Genomic DNA, 18,848 nt, shown 5'->3' with positions numbered 1-18,848 from the left:
CTGTCTAAATAAAATATAAAAAGGGCTGGGGATGCAGCTCAGTGATTAAGTGCCCCGGGTTCAATCACCAGTAGCAAAAAAAAAAAAAAAGTCAATAATATAAAATTATCTTCTCTATATTACTATATGGCAAGACTCTTCCAACTGTGCTTTCCCTCAACTATATTTTGAAATGATTAGATTTTTTTTTGAATTTGCAAGTGTGAAATTAAAATTTTTTCACAATACCTTTATTTCATTAATTAATTAATTTATGTTTATGTGGTACTGAGGATCAAACCCAGTGCCTCACATGTGCTAGGCAAGCACTCTGCCACTGAGCCACAACCCCAGTTCCATAAAATAAAACACACTTTTTGTATAACCTTCCCATCCACTTCATCGCCCCACACATGGAGAGTTTGATAATGCACCTCCCTCCCCAGAAGAAATGTCCCTTCTTTGAGGATCATAGGTAGACCACATTTACTATCAACCCTACCTTATTACAGACTCAGCTCTTCTCTTGATAAGTTATATTTGTCTAACACCCCCAGTTTCTGAACCTCAGTTCCCTCACGTATAAACAACACCCAGTAAAATTTCACAAGGTGGTTATGAAAATTCCTAGGGTAGTTTATGGAAAGAACTTAGCATTTTATTTCCTGGAATATAGTAAGTGTTCAATGAACATTACCTAATGGTGATCAAGATTGCTCTGTACAGTTGTAGGCATTGTGCACTATACAACTCCAGTGGTTGCAAATTTAACTATGATATTCAAGACAGCTCTTGAAACTGATTTATGGGAAATGATGGATCCATGCATAGCTAGGTAGCTAGACAATATATGTACATCTAGATACTAAATCAGATTATGTTTTCATCAAATGCTATAAATTGACCAAGATCAGGGGTGACTGATTTACCAAGTCTCATTCTCTGCTCCTGCTGTACAGTATTACCAGCAGAGCCAGGAAGTCCAAACCAGCCAAGGACGCAGCATCGGGCCAGCAGGATCCAATCCAAATGATCTCCCAAGCCAGCTCTTGAAAAGGAATAGCATTTGTGGCCCCAAAGGAGGAGAGTAAATCTGCAGCATTCAGGAGGAGCCATGTGAGGTCTTCTGCAAACACTGACGCTCCCAAGGAAAAGGTTCATGTCATCTTAAATATGGGCTGTTTAGATTGGGATTACCCTGAGAGCAACACAGCGGCTGTGATCGTAAAGACCGGTGCCCAGAGGAGAGAGGCTCTATGTGTTTGTTTGGACTGGAAGCAGATGCCTGCCCTGCAGCCGCTGGCGCTGGGTGTTTCGTAACTGGGGATGCTTCGGTTCAGGCTGGAGACGTGTGACCACAAAAACAACTTGAAACGATGGAAGGAGAGCCCGGGGGGGGGGACATTCGATTCGACACAGGCTCCCTGACCATGTGTTTTATGGCATGGAACACTCCAGAAAGAATGTGACCTTAAAGGAAATAAAGGGGATCTGTGACCAAGTAATATTAGCGTGGAGAATTCTAATTGGGTTTTCCTACTTAGAGAAGATAAATACTTCCAGCTAGTGGGAAGTGTGTTGCCCAGATTCACCCCGTGGGAAACCACCGGCCTCGCTCTCCTACTCTTCAGTGAATGGGATGTTACCCAAATATTGGCAAAGGTGGCAGCCACGCCCCAAGCCACGCCCCCAAAGCCACGCCCCCAATGCCCACCTCCTGCAGCCACACCCACCTGCCTCCAGTCACCCCTCAGCTAATCCCATCAGGGATTCATTCACTGATTGGGTTAAGCCTCTCACAACCCAATCATTTCTCCTCTGAACCTTGCTGCATTGTCTCACACATGAGCTTTTGGGGGACACCTCACCTCCAAACCAGAACAGCCAGTCTGAGTAGTTAGAAAACTAACAGAAAAAGAAATTCTTGCACTATGGGAAACATGGGCTGTCATGGTGACGCTAATACACAGTCCTTCCAGGACATTGGGCAACAAAATCGAGAAAATAAAGTGCAAATTACCAGCGCAGTGTTGTATGAGATTAAGGAAACCTGATGACACAAAGAAATTTTGAATTAAAGCAGAATCTTATTTGTTCAGGGAAAAGGTATTAGACGCATTTCCAAGGGAGATTGTTCATCCGTTGTTTTAAAAATAAATTGTTTTTCCCTTGCACAATAACAGTTTATATCTATGTGGTAAAAATCATTCGGGCTCAGTCATTGCATCCATGATTAATTAGTTGATGAATTAGAAAATCATGCTTTGGTGGGATCTAATTTATTTAGTGAGTTCAATTTATTCGAGGGGAAATGTATACAGAGGGAGACTCTTTAAAACATTGTTTTCCCCAATCGTGTTTTCTAACCACACAGTCCTTTCAACCTTCAAGACTAATTGCCACTTTCAAACGACAATAGCAAAAAGGGCTGAATTTGGACTGAATCAATGAAAGATTATTCTTTTAGTTTAATATGCCTGATACTTTAAAGAAGGATCCCATAGGAAAGTCAAGATTGGAAATTTTAAGTGGAACCTCCCAATTCCAGGATAGAACATGGAATTCAAAACCTGGCTGCCTTGTAACCCCAGGATTTTCATTGACTTGGCCTGTTTCGTGGACACTTGTCCTCAACATTGGTTCTCAGAGGTCCGAGAAGAGTTTATCTGTGACCTCTCAGAGTCTGTTTCCTTTTGTGTGGACAGAACGGCGTAACCCAGTACCTTTCCTATGAAGTCAATGTTACGCTTTGTCATCTGAAGAGATCATAATGAACCTCAAGAAATCAAACAATTTGTTGATCACTGTTGGGCTTTAGATAGGAGCAAAACCTCATGCGTGAGACAATGCAAGAATGTTCAGAGGTGACTCCATTGGGTTATGAGAGTCTTAACCTCATCAGTGGATTAATCCACTGATATGGATTAACTGGTAACTAGTCTGGTAGGGTGTAGTGAGAGTAAGTAGGTCACTGGGGTGTGCCTTTGGGGTTTATATTTTGTCTCTGGTGAACTGAGCTGTCTCTCCCTGCTTCCTGGTTGCCATGCCCTGAGCTGCTTTCCTCCACCACACCCTTCTGCCATGATGTTCTGCCTCACCTCAGGTCCAGAGCAGTGGGGTAGGCTGACCGAGGACTGAACCTCTGAAACTGAATCAGAACAAACTTTTCCTCCTCCAAGTTGTTCTTGTCAGATCTTTTTGTCACAGCAACAAAAAAGCTGACTGAAATAGTCACTTTAAGTAAAAATAGTTATCATTTAGCTAGTACCTACTGTAGGCCAGGCGTGGTGTATACATATATTTAAATTCTCTTTACTGCTCAAAGTTATGCAGTAGTATCGTTTGACCATTTTGCAATAGAGACAATACCTTGTGCAAAGTAGGATGGCCAATAAATGTCAGAGTGGGACTAGACACTATGCCTGCTGCCTTCAAGGAGACATACTTCCGTAGGGAAAAGCAATAGGATTTCTTTTGGGGATGGGAATACTGGAGATTGAACCCAGGGGCACTCAACCACTGAACCACATCTCCAGCCCTTCTTAATTTTTTCTTTTTGATTTAGAGACAGTGTCTCACTAAGTTGCTGAGGGCCTCGCTAAGTTGCTGAGGCTGGCCTCAACCATGCAATCCTCCTGCCTCAGTTTCTCAAGCCACTGGGATTATAGGCGTGCACCACTATGCCTGGCTCACAATAGGATTTTGATCGAGGTATTTTTCATCCCAAGTCTGGCCCTAAATTTAAAAAAAGAAGGAAAGAAAGAAAGAAAACCTCAGCCACTGAGTCCCTTCAACATAGTACTTAATATAAAATATTTGCTAGAATGTCCCTCTTCTGCCAGTGCATCATGAGACACCACTAATGCCTACATTGCATCCACTACATAGAAAGTCATTGGTGGACTGGAAGTTATACTGGGCAATACAGGATACAGAGACCGAGGATGAGGTCGCCACGTCACGGAGTGGGTACAGTCATTCATCCAACGAATATTCATGGAATGCTACTTTTTGAGCATCTGATCCTGTGTTTACTCATCAGAAAAATAAGGACAGTAATTTCCTTGCCTGCCTTCACAGGCTGTTGTAAGAATCCAGCCCACTGACACAAGATCATGTAGGAAAAGGGTTCAGATGACTCTAAACTGCTTCCCTGCCACATCCCGCTTACGGCTGTGAGGGGTTACTGCCCTCTGAGGTCAAGAGCTTCAGATTATGAAACGGTCCCATCAGAGTTGGAATTCACTGTTTGGTGACCTGGGAAAGTGCGTCTCTTTGCTAACCAGACTCATTTCCTAAGATAACCTGCAAACGCTTGTTCCTTGGCGATCACAGGGTTCCAGGCACACTACCAGAACAAGGGGAGTGGTCTCCGGACACACAAATACGCACCAAAATGCCACTCGGAAGGTGAAAGTCCTCCAGGGGACAGTGGAAAGGACATCCATTCGGGCATCGGGGAAACGAAATCCTGGCTCTCACCCTCACTCGCGTGAGCTCTTCGGTATGTCCCTTAAACCCCCTGAAGCATGACTTCTGGGTATACACCTCCAGAACAGGTGTATCCATACCAACCTCAGGAAGTCTTAAATGAGAACACGGATGTACTCTGGCGTGGCAGGATTGTTGGATCCACGGTGGTACAGCGGGTGAAAGCAGCTCCTGAGATCAACATAACACAGGCCTATTTCTGATGTCACCATCGTTACAAACTCCAATCAGGGAAAGGTAACCTTGAGCAGCTGCAGAGAGTAGATAGGCATGGCTGGAGCTTGTCACACCCTCCCACCTTCTCCTGTCGTAGCAGGATAGAAAGGTCTGGGCTTTGCCAGAGAAAAGCAAAGCATCTGCTATGCCAGGTGGTCCCTTCCCTAAGTTCTAGGCCCTAGTGGGGTAACCCAACCTCTTCCTGCTGAGGTCCCCCCAGGCAGCCAAGAAGAGCCCACATCTCTGTCTCTCTCTTTCTCTCTCTCTCTCATTCTGGATCCGATCCTTGGGGACACCCATGCATCCCTAACCCCCACATATTCTGGATATGCAGATGTGCCAGCATTCATGCCGGATCAGCTAGTCGACCTCTGTCTGGCCTTCAGATCCCCTGCCAGGAGGAGGACCCCGGGCCACTCTCCCCTTAGACTTTTTCAAGCCCAAGTCAGACACCCGTCATCTAAGTGTCTAAAAGACAGGGAACACATTTCAGAGCTCTGCAAACTCCCTTTACACCAGACTAGGGATCAGCAAAATTTTGTACATGTGAGGACAATAGATATTTCAGGCTTCGTGAGTTAGAAAGCCTCTGTGACCACTACTGGAGTCTGCAGGGCCAAAGCACCGGAGACGTTATGTGAATAAACGGGTGTGACTGTACCCAGTAGCATTGTTTGTAGACGTCGTCATCTGAATCAGAGTTCATTTTCGTGTCATGCAATGTCTTTCAATTCCCCACACCCCCAACTCCAGCCATTAAAATTAAAAAAATGCAGAAATCATTCTGCGCTCACAGAACAAATTCAGAAAGTAGTTTCCAGATGCTGTGTTAGGTAAGGCGTCCCCACCCTCCCTTCCAAAAGGAAAGTGAGGGTGTCCCGTAGCATGCATCAGCTCTCACACAGGAAACCCGTCTCCTGATCTGGTTATACGATTCCACACGGAATCTCTGGCCTTTTTTGGTAGCCTTAAAGGAGGGACTTGGGGGGTGGGACTGGGCATGGACTTGCGAGGGTAGGCCTGGGGATGAAAGATGACCTGTGAAGAGTAGTTAAGCAGGGCTGGGGTTGTGGCTCAGTGGTAGAGTGCTTGCCTAGCCTGCATGAGGCCCTGGGTTCTGTTCCCAAGAACACCACCACTGCAACCAGATTAAGGGATCAACTGATTACACGCTTTCTTTAAAAACCAGTGTATAGTCGTCATCGACTCCAGGTCTCCCAGACACCAAAACCTTCAGATGCACAAGTCCCTTATATAAAGTGGCTTACAATTTGCCTATAACCTACACTTGCCCTCTCATATATTTTTAGTCATCTCCATATTGCTTCTAACACCTCAGACCATGTAAATGCTATGGAAAAAGTTGATATACTGTATCTTTTAGAGAATCATGACCAAAGTCCATAATTTTGTTTGGCATGGGAACAAACATTTTCTTTCAAATATTTTTAATCTGCAGTTGGTTAACCAGGCAGATGAGGAACTCACAGGTATAGAGGCCTGACTGTAGGCGGCTTGCCTTACTATGTGGAATCTGTCATATCGACACACCTCAGTTGAAACTGAGAATTCCATTCTAAAATCCTGTTGCCGCCAGGCCCAGTGGCGCATGCCTGTCACCCTAGCGGCTTGGGAGGCTGAGGCAGGAGGATCGAGAGTTCAAAGCCAGCCTCAGCAACTCAGCGAGACCCTGTCTCTAAGTAAAATATAAAACAGAGCTGGGAATGTGGCTCAGTAGTGGAGTGCCCCTGAGTTTAATCCCTACTACCAAAAATAAATAAATAAATAAAATCCTGTTGCATACTATGACTCTTCGTGGCTGCCTAGAACGTATGGGTAGTCAATCACAGCAAATTCAGTTTGCTTCCATTTCCTTGCTTTAAGTTCCTGAGCTGCTCAGGAAGAAGCAAAAATTATTCACCTACCTTGGCTTGTGTCTTTCTGTTCCAGAGGTATATCCAAGGTGAGAGCCAGGATCAGGATTGCCCCCGTTGTCAATGCAGTCTTTCTCAGGAATGTTAGCTTTGGGGAACACTATGACACCTTTCAAGTCCAGACTTCATCCACTGGAACAGAATCTGGCACTGGGATCAACTGGCATAACTACTGAGGAGCCAAGATATTTCAGCTTCACATGGAGTCATTTGTTCTGTTCCCAACAAGTTGGCTTTAAGTCTACTTGTGCGGCGACCCTACCTGTTCTCCAGTGGAAGCCATTTCTGCAAGCAGGCTACTCCAACCAACCTTCTTTCAGCTTTGATGATGCTTTCAACCTTGGCAGAGGCCTTATAATTAATGCTAAGGCAAAGCTCGACTTGATCAGGTCTGGATTTTTCCCCCCATATCTTTTTCCTCCTGGAACCATTGCTGTGTTGTAATAAAACTACCGGCCATCAGACAGATCCTAAGTGGGTCATATCTAGGGAGGAATTTCTGGGCCACATTTTTATATGAATACCCAGCACTTTTAGAGTCACATATGATCTGTTTTCTGATAACTTTCAGAGCATGGTAGAAACATGAATTCATTAACTTGGTCCACATCTCAGAGTCAGGGAACAGGAATAATTTTTCTTCCATTCTTCAGGGGATAGAACAAGCCCAGAGAGGTTTTGACGGGAGTCAGAGCGCACAGCAGATGAGGAGGATTCCTTAAACACGGCTTCACTTTCTGGCCTGCACACTCTTGCTGGTGGGAGGGTGGACGTTCCTGAAAACAGAACCATAGAAAAATTTTACACAGAAGAATGAACTTTATATTCCTACAGAAAGGCATCAACATTTCAAATCTGTAATATAGTGCCCAGCACTTAGATTAAAATCCAGAGTTTCACATTTAGAGACACCTTAGCAATCAAAAATTTTTACTTGGGCCGGGCACAGTGGTGCATGCCTGTAATCCCAGCAGCTCAGGAGGCCGAGGCAGGAGGATCATGAGTTCAAAGCCAGCCTTGACAATTTAGCAAGGCTCTAAGCAACTCAATGAGACCCTGTCTCTAAATAAAATATAAATAAGGCTGGGGATGTGGCTCAGTGGTTAAATGCACCCTGAGTTCAATTCCTACTACCAAAAAAAATTGCTCATTCATTTATTCATTTCTCACTGGGGAAAAGGAGGCTGAAAAGGAATAAAAGATGTTCCCATGATATTGTGCTCATGGTGATAGTCTGACACTTTCTGATCGTCCCATTTGACTCAGTTGGGCAAATACCCCCCCCACCCCAGTCCATGTTAGTAGTAGACATCAGTAATGGATCAGGTGAATCTTTTCCACCAAGCTCAACTTCAGGTCTTTCTTAACACAGCAACTCAGACAACCACAATTCATTTCTGAGTCGACAGTAGAAATAGAAACTGCACCCATTGGTGTAAAATTCTGACTGATTTTGAAAGCTACTACATATAGATTGGCATATACTATGTACCAGGCATAGGACATACTGTATTTAGTTGCAGTCTGTGACAATCCTGTGATATTATCTATCCTGTGATAAGGAAATGGAGGTTAAGAGAGATGATGTAGCTCACTCAAGGTCACACAGCACATGGTAGCAGAACAAAGATTTGAACCTAGGTCTTATAAAGCATTCCTATAGGCTGGGCACGGTGGTGCACGCCTATAATCCCAGTGGCTCAGGAGGCTGAGGCAGGAGGATCACAAGTTCAAAGCCGGCCTCAGCAATTTAACGAGACCCTAAGCAACTCAGCAAGACCCTGTCTCTAAATAAAGTATAAAAAATGGCTGAGGATGTGATTTAGTGGTTAAGTGCCCCTGGGTTCAATCCCTGGTACCAAAAAAAAAAAAAAAAAAAAAAAAAAAAGAATTACACACATGAATTTCACTTGAAGTATCTCTGTGCAGTTTGAATATAGTTTGTTTGTTTGTCTTGCTACTAGGGATTAAACCCAGGGGAGCTTAACCATTGAGCCACATCTCCAGCCCCCTTATTTTTTATTTTGAGACAGGGTCCCACTAGTTTGCTTATAGCCTCTGAATACAGTTGTGTTTGGTTTGGTTTGGTTTGTTTTTTGGGGTACCAGGGATTGAACCCAGGGGCTCTCGACCACTGAGCCACATCCCCAGCCCTATTTTATTTTTTATTTTGATACAGGGTCTCACTGAGTTGCTAAATTGCTGAAGGTGGCTTTGAACTCACAATCCTCCTGCCTCAGCCTCCCAAGCTGCTAGGGTGACAGGCATGCGCCACTGTGCCTGGCATTGAATACAGTTTTGATATCATCTTCATCTGGTGTTTCTTCTTTGATGATCTTAACTCTGGATAGATAGTTTTCCTGACTGAATTTAACAATAAGATCAGATGCTCCAAAGTCACTAAATAAAGTCAAAGTGACTCTGTGTTGTCTCACCTCAGTGGTCACTTGCTGTAGGCATACGCAGGAAGATAATCCACTTTTTGGTGTGCTTTGTGGGGGCCCTCTGACATGCCTGCCCCCACCCCACCCATTTCCAAACTCTTTGTACAACTTCTTGTGCCCCCCCCCCGGCCCCCGCGCCCCATCCTCAAACCAGCATGAACAAATCCAGCCCTGCTGGGTCCAGCATTTCACATGCAGCTGGGGGCCAAGCCAATATAAAGTATTGCAGCATTTTCTAGCAATTCACCAGCAAAAAGCTTACAAAGTTGTAGGAAATTTCAGTTATACGTAAATGTCACCAGGGTCACCCAAGAGACCAGGTATCACTTCTAGAAACTTTTGCTAAATCAAAAGGGAAAAAAGACTCAGGGAGAAGTTAAACTGAATGGTCTTGAGCAGCAACTACGTTGGTGAATAGTTCACTCAAGTCCAGAGGATAAAGTTCAAGGAAGATCACAACAAAATGCCCTTCTCTGGGGAGGACACTGAGCCTTAGCAAATGTGACGATCCAGGCTCTGGAGAGCCAGCTTGGCTCCTAGATTAGAACCTGGGAATCCCCAGCAATGCCTTACAACAGTAGCACATGGCCTTAAAGTCCACTTACCAACAGTATGAACACAGATTTACACACTCTCGGTCCTTCTCTGCTGTCTCCACGTGTAAGACAAGGAAAATCTTTGGCCCCAAATGATCCTCTTGAAAAGTAAACGACATTTATCTTCCTGGTAAAGAAGATGAAAACAAACATCCTTCGTGTTTGCATATCAAAAACCAAGACTCAGCTTTCTGGTGGAAGCCAAACGCTTGGCCAGTTTCTGGATAGGCTGAGTAGCTTCAGATGCCCAGATGTACTTGTCCCTTAGATAAATAGAATGCTGGGCCCCCAAGGACGTGGGTGGGACTGCTCGCTCTGCCAGCGCGACACACAAGTTGCTGAGAAAAGTTCATCCTACGCGAAGGCCCAGGCGTTATCAGTAAACAGTTTATTCTGCACCTTGTTCATACGGAGAGGTATTTAATGTAAACTCTGAATTGTTCCAACCTGGTGTGGTGCCTGGAAACACAGCTGCACCTCCCGGTGTCTTGTTGAAGTTCCCTTGTTTGGTCTCCATCGAAATCACGTAGCAGTTATGTGTTGGGGAGAAAAAGGTAAATAGTTCCTGATTTCATAATTCCTCTACAGCTGTGTTTGTAAGCATGGGGTCGTTTGGCTGAGCGAGCAGATGTCATTAGAGATTCTGTGGTTGCATGGTGTGGCTTCGGTCGTTTGAGAAGGTCTGCGTCCACAGGAACTGTAAGTGAAATCTGATCAGTACGTGGCTAATCTAAATAATGGAAGCAGATTGAAGAGGCGACATTGGGACCTCAACAGGCAGCATCCTAACACTTAGGAGGAAGAGAGATTCCTCCTGTCTGCCTTCCAGGGTGTCGAAAGAGACAATGCAGCATTGGATGGAGATGGTGGGTGACACAGGACATACCAAGTACTGCCGTGGGGTTTTCAAGGCAGAGGCTAGGAGGTCTATATGGATGTAATTTATATACCTTCTCCTCTACCTGCTGGGTCCATGCTGGTTTTCCATTCTACACCCTAACATCCTTTCTACACCCTGACATCCTTTCTACACACTCACAGCCTTCCTGAACCCTAAATGTTGGAGTTCTGTTCTTGTGGACAGTGATCATATTTGCATCTGCCATCATTGTGCCAGGGGTAGCGCATTAGGCAGGGTCTCTAGAGGAACAGAATCAACAGGAAGTATGGTTATAAAAGGGGGATTTATTAGATTGGCTTACATGACCAGAAGCTGGAGAGTCCACAAGGGCCGTCTGGAGGCTGAGAGGTGGAGGAACCAGTAGCTGCACAGTCCAAGAGGCAGAAGCCCCAGAACAAGAGGGATCAACGGTGCTACCCCAGTCTGAGATGGAAGGCTTCTGGAAACTTCCTGGAGAATCACTGGCAGAGTCCACTTTGGAAGAGTGAAGCATCAAGACTTTGATGTCCTCAGGTGATCACAACAGCAACCAAGAACCCCTTCAAGGAGAATCCAGCTTACATTGGCTGCTGCTTCCTTGTTCTTCCAACTTTTATTCCATACAAGCCACCATCCTATTGGACAGTGCTGCTGATGCTTAGGAAGGGGCTCCACTTTAGTTCGCTATCCCACATGCCAATCAATCCTAGACACGCCCTCGTGGACACACCCAGAAGCCTCCATCTTCAGCACCTCTTAATCCAATCAAGTTGACCATTGAAGGTAGGGGATAAGCTTAATAACTAAAGGTTGATTAAGATTCAGTCCACAATCTACTTCTCTTCCATTCCTTTCCATTCTCATCTTATGAACTATTCATGTCTGCCTCCTGTCTGCTCCCATCTGCCTCCTACCTCCTACTATGAGGTATTATTGTGTATTCAGGTATTGGATCCTAGTCAAGCGTGGTGGCACACACCTGTAATCCCAGCAGCTTGAGAGGCTGAGGCAGGAGGATCATGAGTTCAAAGCCAGCCTCAGCAACTTAGCGAGGCCCTGAGCAACTCAGTGAGACCCTGTCTCTAAATAAAATACAAAAAGGGCTGGGGATGTTGCTCAGTGGTTAAGCACCCCTGGGTTCAATCCCTAGTACCGCCCCCCCCCCACACACACACACAAAGATATTTGATTCTTGGAATAGAATTCTAATACCCGGGCATTGGGCTTAGCCCTTCCTGTGTGAGAGCTGATTGAATCATCTGCAATATGATGCAACTGGGAACCACACTCATTGTATTGCAGATGACAAAAGGAGGACTCTAAGAGGGGATGGCACTTGTTCAAGATTCACCCACATCATAGGCAGGGGATTCAGGGCATGAACTTCTGCACATCTCACCTCATCCTAGGAGCTCTTGAGTCTGTTCAACAACACAGCCATTATTTCAAGATTCTATTTTATTCCATACCATGCAACAAAGGGAGGCTAGATGTCTCCTTAGATCCTTTTGTATAGAGAAATAGCAGAAAAGAGGAAAGTTGTCTTAGGCTGCTTCAGCTGCTGTAACAAAAATACCATAAACTGTGTAATTTATAAATGAAAGAAATGTGTTGCTGACAATCCACACTTCTGGAGATTGGGGGATCCAAGATCAAAGTGCCAGCAGGTCTGGTGTCCAGTGAGGGCTCAGTTCCTCACAAATGCTACCTTCTGTGTGTCCTGATGTGACAAAAGGGCAAAAGGGAGTCCTCAAGACTATTTAATATAACTAATTAACTTACTTATTTATTTGGTACTGGTGATTGAATCCAGGGGCCTTAACCACTGAGTCACATCCCCAGCCCTTTTTATTTTTTATTTTGAGACAGGGTCTCTCTGAGTTGTTCAGGGCCTTGCTAAGTTGCTGAGGCTGGCTTTGAACTTGTGATCCTCCTGCCTCAAATCCCTGCGTCACTGGGATGACAGGTGTGTGTGTGTGTGTGTCAGGCCTGGTTAAACCTATTTTTAGGAGTACTCTTTCTGATCCTAAGAGACTCGCCTTCCAAAGGCCCCCCCCTCTGAATACTGTCACATTGGGGTTTAGCAACACATGAATCTGGGGGCAGAACACAAACACTCAGAATACAGAAAAGGTAGAGGAGAAGAGAAGAGGCCAGAGTTTGAGCCTCCATGCAGAACCCACATTGCCCCATGTGTGCGTAAATTTTCTCTCAACAATCTTGTTCCTACTGGCTCAGTTTCCTTACCCCTCTACCTACTCGGTGACTAATGCCTGCATTCAAGTTTACTATGTAAAGTCCACATGGGAAGGCAGAAGCTGCTGGAAAACGTATTCAAGAGTCATTCCTGACAGACCCTTGCTGTGCGAGGCTGTTCCTGGCCCTGCTTGCTGGTGTCTGAGTGTGTAACTGAGAACGGCCTATGAATCCCTCCCCTCTCTGGACTTCCGGGTCTGTGATACTCCCACCAGAGCTGTGAAGACAGTTGAATGGCCAACAAGGCTGCTTCCAATGTCTGCCAGGATTGCAGACACCTATAAAATGCGATCCGAAGGAAATCTGTGCTTCCTCTATCCATTCTGAACGCCCATGTCTTGGAACTTAAACCATCTTCAGGAAAGGGTTTAAATTCATATTGGCTAACAGCTTAGTTATCATTGAACCCTGGCTGGGATTATCAGAACTAGATAGCTAGACAGAAGACCTGCCTCATTACGAAGGAACAAAGAGACAAAAAACCCGCACCGTTTTTCTGTTTTTTTCTGGGGGGGCGGGGCAGGGAAGAGTTCTGGAGATTGAACTCAGGGGCACTCAACCAGGGACTGAGCCACATCCCCAGCCCTATTTTGTATTTTATTTAGAGACAGGGTCTCGCTGAGTTGCCTAGGGCCTCGCTAAATTGCTGAGGTTGACTTTGAACTCAGGTCCTCCTGCCTCAGCCTCTTGAGCCATTGAGATTACAGGCTGTGCCACGGCATCCAGCTGCACTGGGTTTTACTGTGAAGGCCTGACTGTAATTAGAGCTTTGGTTTTTGAAGTTTCTGTCTGGGGAGATGAAAAGGTTAATCTCCTAGGAGGGGTTTTCACAAGTTTAAGTTTGGGAACATTTTAGCAAATTTTAAATTTAGTAATTTTATGGGTGAAGGAACCAAAACACACCACTAGCAAGAATATTTTGATTCTTTAAATAATGAATAGGAAGAAGGAAAAAAAAAAAAAAAAAAAAAAAAAAAAAACCTCAAATACATTCCAGAATTTTCTAAATTCCAATGTTTTAGCTGCTGTGACTAAAAAGACCCAACCAGAACGGTTGTAGAGGAGGAAACGTTTATTTGAGGGCTCACAGATTTATAGGTCTAAATCCATAGACAGCAGGCTCCATTCCTCGGGGCTCGAGGTGAGGCTGAACATCATGGCGGAAGAGTGTGGTGGAGGGAAGCAGCTCACATGGTGATCAGGAAGCAGAGAGAGACTCCACTCTCCAGATACAGATATATACCCCAAGCCACGCCCCAAAGCCACGCCCCCAAAGCCACGCCCCCAGTGCCCACCTCCTCCAGCCACACCCACCTGCCTCTAGTCACCACTCAGTTAATCCCATCAGGGATTCTTTCACTGGTTGGGTTAAGGCTGTGACCCAATCATTTCTCCTCCAAGCCTTGTATCATCTCACGTGAGCTTTTGGGGACATCACATCTTATGTCTAAAATAAGCACAAAATATATATACATCTCGGCCTTTCCTTTTCCTCTCCCCTCTGTGGTCTGTTCTGTCTCTATCCTTTTCCATGTTCTTTGCAGAACATCCTATTAAAATTGCTTCTTACAGTCTGACCCCCTTGCCACCAAAACTCAATCCCATGTATCTCTTTGCCTCCCGAGTGCCCAGTGCTATATCGGAGTGCGTAGAAAGGAAAGTCACTTTGAGAAAAGGGCAATGAGATTCCTAGCACCAGGCTTGGTTCTTCTGTTACTATTAAATTAAACTGTGTATCAATGACTGCCGCTCACATTTCTGTCTGCAGCCTGAGAGGGTTGCAAGTGCCCAGTGGAAAAATCGTCTGTGAAGCCTCCCAGGGTCCCAGCTCCTCCAGCAGTGCAGCAGGAAGGACGAGGAGGCCAACCAAGGGACCAGGAGGTCACGTGGGTGACCCAAGGTCACCAGGGCCATACTAGATAATTCGGCGGGACATTTGCACTGGCTTGCTTCCACGAGGCTAAATAGTTTCAGAGGTGGAGGAGGGGAGAACTGAAAGGGAAAGGAAGTGATCTGGGTCCAGCGCACCCTGGACTGCATAGGGAACTTCCAGAAAAGCCCTGCCCCCTGCTTGAAATTTGCAAAGCTCTCCCATGCTTCTTATTTTTTCCTTTTAAAAAATTCGTTAGTTTTAGTTCTACACGACACTAGAGTTCATTCTGACATATCATACACACATGGAGTGTGACTTCCCATTCTTGTGGTCGGACATGGTGTGGAGATTCACAGGTCATGTGTTCATATATGAACATAGGAAAGTGAGGTCCCATTCATTCCACTGTCTTTCCTGTTCCCATTCCTCCCTTCCTTTCATTTCCCTTTGTCTAATCCAATGAACTTCAATTCTCTCCCACCCCCTTATTGTGGGTTAGCATCTGCAAATCAGAGAGAACATTTGTTCTTTGGTTTTATAGGATTGACTTATTTCACTTAGCATGAGAGTCTCCAATTCCACCCATTTACCAGCAAATGCCATCATTTCATTCTTCTTTAAGGCTGAGTAATACTCCATTATGTATATATACCACATTTTCTTTATCCATTCATCTGTTGAAGGGCACCTAGGTTGGTTCCATAGCTTAGCTACTGTGAATTGAGCTGCTATAAACATTGATGTGGCTGTGTCACTGCAGTATGAAGTCCTTTGGGTATATACCGAGAAGTGGCATAACTGGATCCCCTGTACTTGTGAATAGTCCTAGACTTTCGTGCTCTCTTATCCCCCTGTTTTGGCACAGGAATCCCCCACTGCTTGGCCTCCCCTGGTCTCTCAGGCTTGTGCAGCTAATTCCTGTGTATCCCTGTGTCTCGGTTCTGGCACTGCATCCTGTGGAATATCTTCTCAGATATTCTGGGACAGGTACCACAGTCTACATCAAGAATTGGAAAACTGTCCAAAAGATCCAGAGAGTAAATATTTTAGACTTTGTCTTGGAACTACTCAATTCTGCCACTGAAATATGAAAGTCTGTGCAAGTGAGCGTGTCCATGTAAAACCTTTTTTGAGACAAATATAGATGGTGGCTGGATTTGGCCCATGGTCTGTACTTTGCCAACCTGTAATTGTTCTCATAGTTTCTTTAGCCTATCAATGAGAGCTGGGCATGGTGGTGCACGCCTGTAATTCCAGTGGCTGGAGAGGCTGAAGCAGGAGGATCACGAGTTCAAAGGCAGTCTCAGAAACTTAGTGAGGCCCTAAGCAACTCAGTGAGACCCGTCTCTAAATAAAATACAAAAAAGCATTGGGGATGTAGCTCAGTGGTTAAGCACCCCTGGGTTCAATCCCTGGTACCAATAAAAAAAAAAAGACACTAATCAGAGACCATAAGTCATCTTGGGTCTGAGGACTAAGTCTCTCATTTTCCCATTCCCAAGGAGCCTATGGTGTGTGGGGTGACATTCAATGGCAGTTGAGAGCAGGTAGGCAGAGGTGAAGAAATGTGGAAGCGTCTGTCCATCACTGTCAATCTCTGTGACCGGCTTCCCTCTCCCACACTCAGTCCTTTTGCCAAAAGTTTTCCTAAAACACTACCATTGTCTTCGGACTCTGGGGGTTTGGTGTGAGTTAATTAGCAAGCAGCTTGTCCTTGTATGTCCTCTAAACAAGGTCATGGGGGACGTTCTATCTCCAAATCTCTAAGTCGAAAAGCCATGGTTCTTCTGAAGATTCCAGATCATCATTTTCTTTTCCCCCTGCCTAGTTCACATCTCCTTTTCTGTTCACATGGGAAACTGTCCCTTCTCTCTCTCAGTTCATATGATCTGGATACAGCAAGGCCTGACACTGTAATCCAGAGGTGGGTTCCTGATTCAGTCCTCTGTATTCCACTCTCCCTGGCCAAAGAGACCATCTGAAAGCAATATGCCAGTGACTCAGGTGAAGTCAATTCAAATCATTCCTAGTACTTCCAGAGGGAATACTAGGAAGACTCAGGTGAACCAAGATGATAACATTGAAGTCAGAAGCAACTGACAGCCTCTACGTTAACAGAGAGAGGGCTGAGCCACACAAAAAAAGTCAGAGTTCTAAGAACGTGTTTTGGTCCCTTGATCCAGCCTTACCTGAAGCTTAACATCCCTTCTGAACTTTTAGGATGGTGACCCAATGAACTTCTCTTTTTGCTCAAGTTGGAGTCAGGTTTCCGGCAATTCTGAGTCAAAGAATTTTAATTCATAGAAGGCATGTTGATGCACTCAGACTAAGTACTTCAGACAGAAAGTTATAACTTACAAAAACTTGGAATTCCCCGTCCTCAGAATGGTGTTTTCTGCTATCTGTTAAGTGAGTACTTCTTTTTGATACTTTTTCGGGTCCTAAGCAAACATGGAGGTGATCAGCCTCTTCCTTGCATGGACCCTTTCCAGAGCCAAAGACAGGCTGGAGACAACGTGGATGCAGGAGTTTCGATGCAGTAGGGGCACTCTGCACTGAGAGAGGGCATCTCTTCATCCATTGCAGATAGTTCCTGTAAAGTCAATGAATATAGAGAGCCAGAAGAGACCTCAGACCATTTGGTTTGACCTCCCATTTCATGGAGAAGCAATTGGAGGCCCCCAGAGAGAACATTCCTGGAGGCTGTGTGAGGTGATGACCAGCCCAGCTAGAGAATTCTGGACTCGAGACTCTTACTCCGGTGCTCTGTCTGGTCCCTGGCACAAATGTCAACCTGTACGGTTCTTCCACTGACGAGAGCATGTCACAGTTTCCTTGAAGAAAACTGACAGAGCCTGTAACTGGGAGATCCCCTACTGGGGTGGAAAGAAAGCTAGGTTTGGACTCAGGAAAAGCACCATGACCTTGGGAAAGTTGCTTGGTCCCAGGAAGACTCAGTTTTCTATTTGGAAGGTGAGGGATGGAACCAGCTGTGAGGATCAAGGTCAGTGATATACAGCTGTGCTTTATGAACTGTGAAGTAAACTGTTCCCCGATTGGTCCACAGATCACAGTTAGTTGCTTTTCAAACAGCAATTGTCTGGCCCAGGAGCGGAAACCCCGCACATAATCCTGCTTTGTGAAACATCTTCCTTCTGTGAAATCATAGTTACTTCAAATGGTTTTTAACCTCCTATATTGACTTGGGCAAGCAGTGATCTTTGCTCAAATATAAATCTGGCTGCATTCACCAAGTGAGGAGATGGGGAGTAGCTAGGTGTGGTGGCGCTTGCCTGTGATCCCAGCAACTTGGGAGGCTGAAGCAGGAGGATCGCGAGTTCAAAGCCAGCCTTAGCAACTTAGTGAGCCTTAAGCAACTCAGTGAGACCCTGTCCCTAAATTAAATACAAAGGAGGACTGAGGAAATGACTCAGTGGTTGAGGGCCCCCTGGGTTCAATCCCCAATATCAAACGAAAAAGAAAGAAAAAAAAAAAAAAAAACCACTCTACACTGAAAATAGGTGCATTTTAGCCAGGTGCAGTGGTGCATGCCTGTAATCCCAGCTACTTGGAGGCTGAGGCAAGAGGATGGTAAGTCTGAAGTCAGCCTCAGCAACTTAGCAAGACGGTCTCAAAATAAAAAAATAAAAGGACTGGGAATGTGGCTCAGTGGTTAAGCACTCCTGGGTTCAATCCCCAGTATTGCAAAAACAAACCCAAAACTCAACTTTTTTGTCTCACTTTACTTATAATGGGTGAATTCTATTATTCTGTGCATTTTATGGTCAATAAAATTTATCCGGACAAAAGAAAAATAGAAAATGATGCAACTATGTGTATTGACATAAGAATTTTTTATTTGAGGAAAAAATGAATCACAAATGGCTGTATTGTATTACCTAATATATGCCATATGTGAGTAAAAGAAAAATCTAGAAGGATACACTTCAAAACATTTTTAAAATGTTCTTAATAGTGGGCCCAGAGATGATTTTTATTGTCTTCTTAAAGTAAGTTTTACTGGAAAATTTTAAAATGCTCCTGGTTCCAAAAACTCATAGTACACATGGAATACAAAATAAAACAACTCTTAACTCCTTCAAATCATTAACAATTTCTTCTATATTCTTCCAAATTTTTCTACGCACACACAGGCACATGTGTGGCTATCTAGAATTT

General features: G+C 44.8%; 1 protein-coding gene across 12 annotated transcripts in view; it reads right to left on the bottom strand.

Annotated features, from left to right (window-relative positions):
* The window catches only part of LOC306646050 (uncharacterized protein), a 242,773-nt gene that overhangs the window by 150,996 nt on the left and 72,929 nt on the right, over window positions 1-18,848 (bottom strand). For 9 of the 12 annotated variants that reach the window (XR_013759795.1, XR_013759796.1, XR_013759797.1 and 6 more), the window contains one exon: window positions 6,612-7,396. Coding sequence is in view for 1 of the 12 variants with exons in the window: in XM_079114475.1 (XP_078970601.1) it covers window positions 7,215-7,396 (182 nt within the window). In the remaining 11 variants the exon portion in view is untranslated. Of the gene's footprint in view, window positions 1-40; window positions 1,450-6,607; window positions 7,397-9,669; window positions 9,788-18,848 lie in introns of those variants that run through there. The other 3 variants (XR_013759794.1, XR_013759803.1, XR_013759799.1) reach the window with 3 other exon arrangements.

This window comes from Sciurus vulgaris (assembly GCF_902686455.1).
Source record: "Sciurus vulgaris genome assembly, chromosome: 16".
Classification (NCBI taxonomy): domain Eukaryota; kingdom Metazoa; phylum Chordata; class Mammalia; order Rodentia; family Sciuridae; genus Sciurus; species Sciurus vulgaris.
This window is presented reverse-complemented; position numbering and strand designations above follow the sequence as displayed.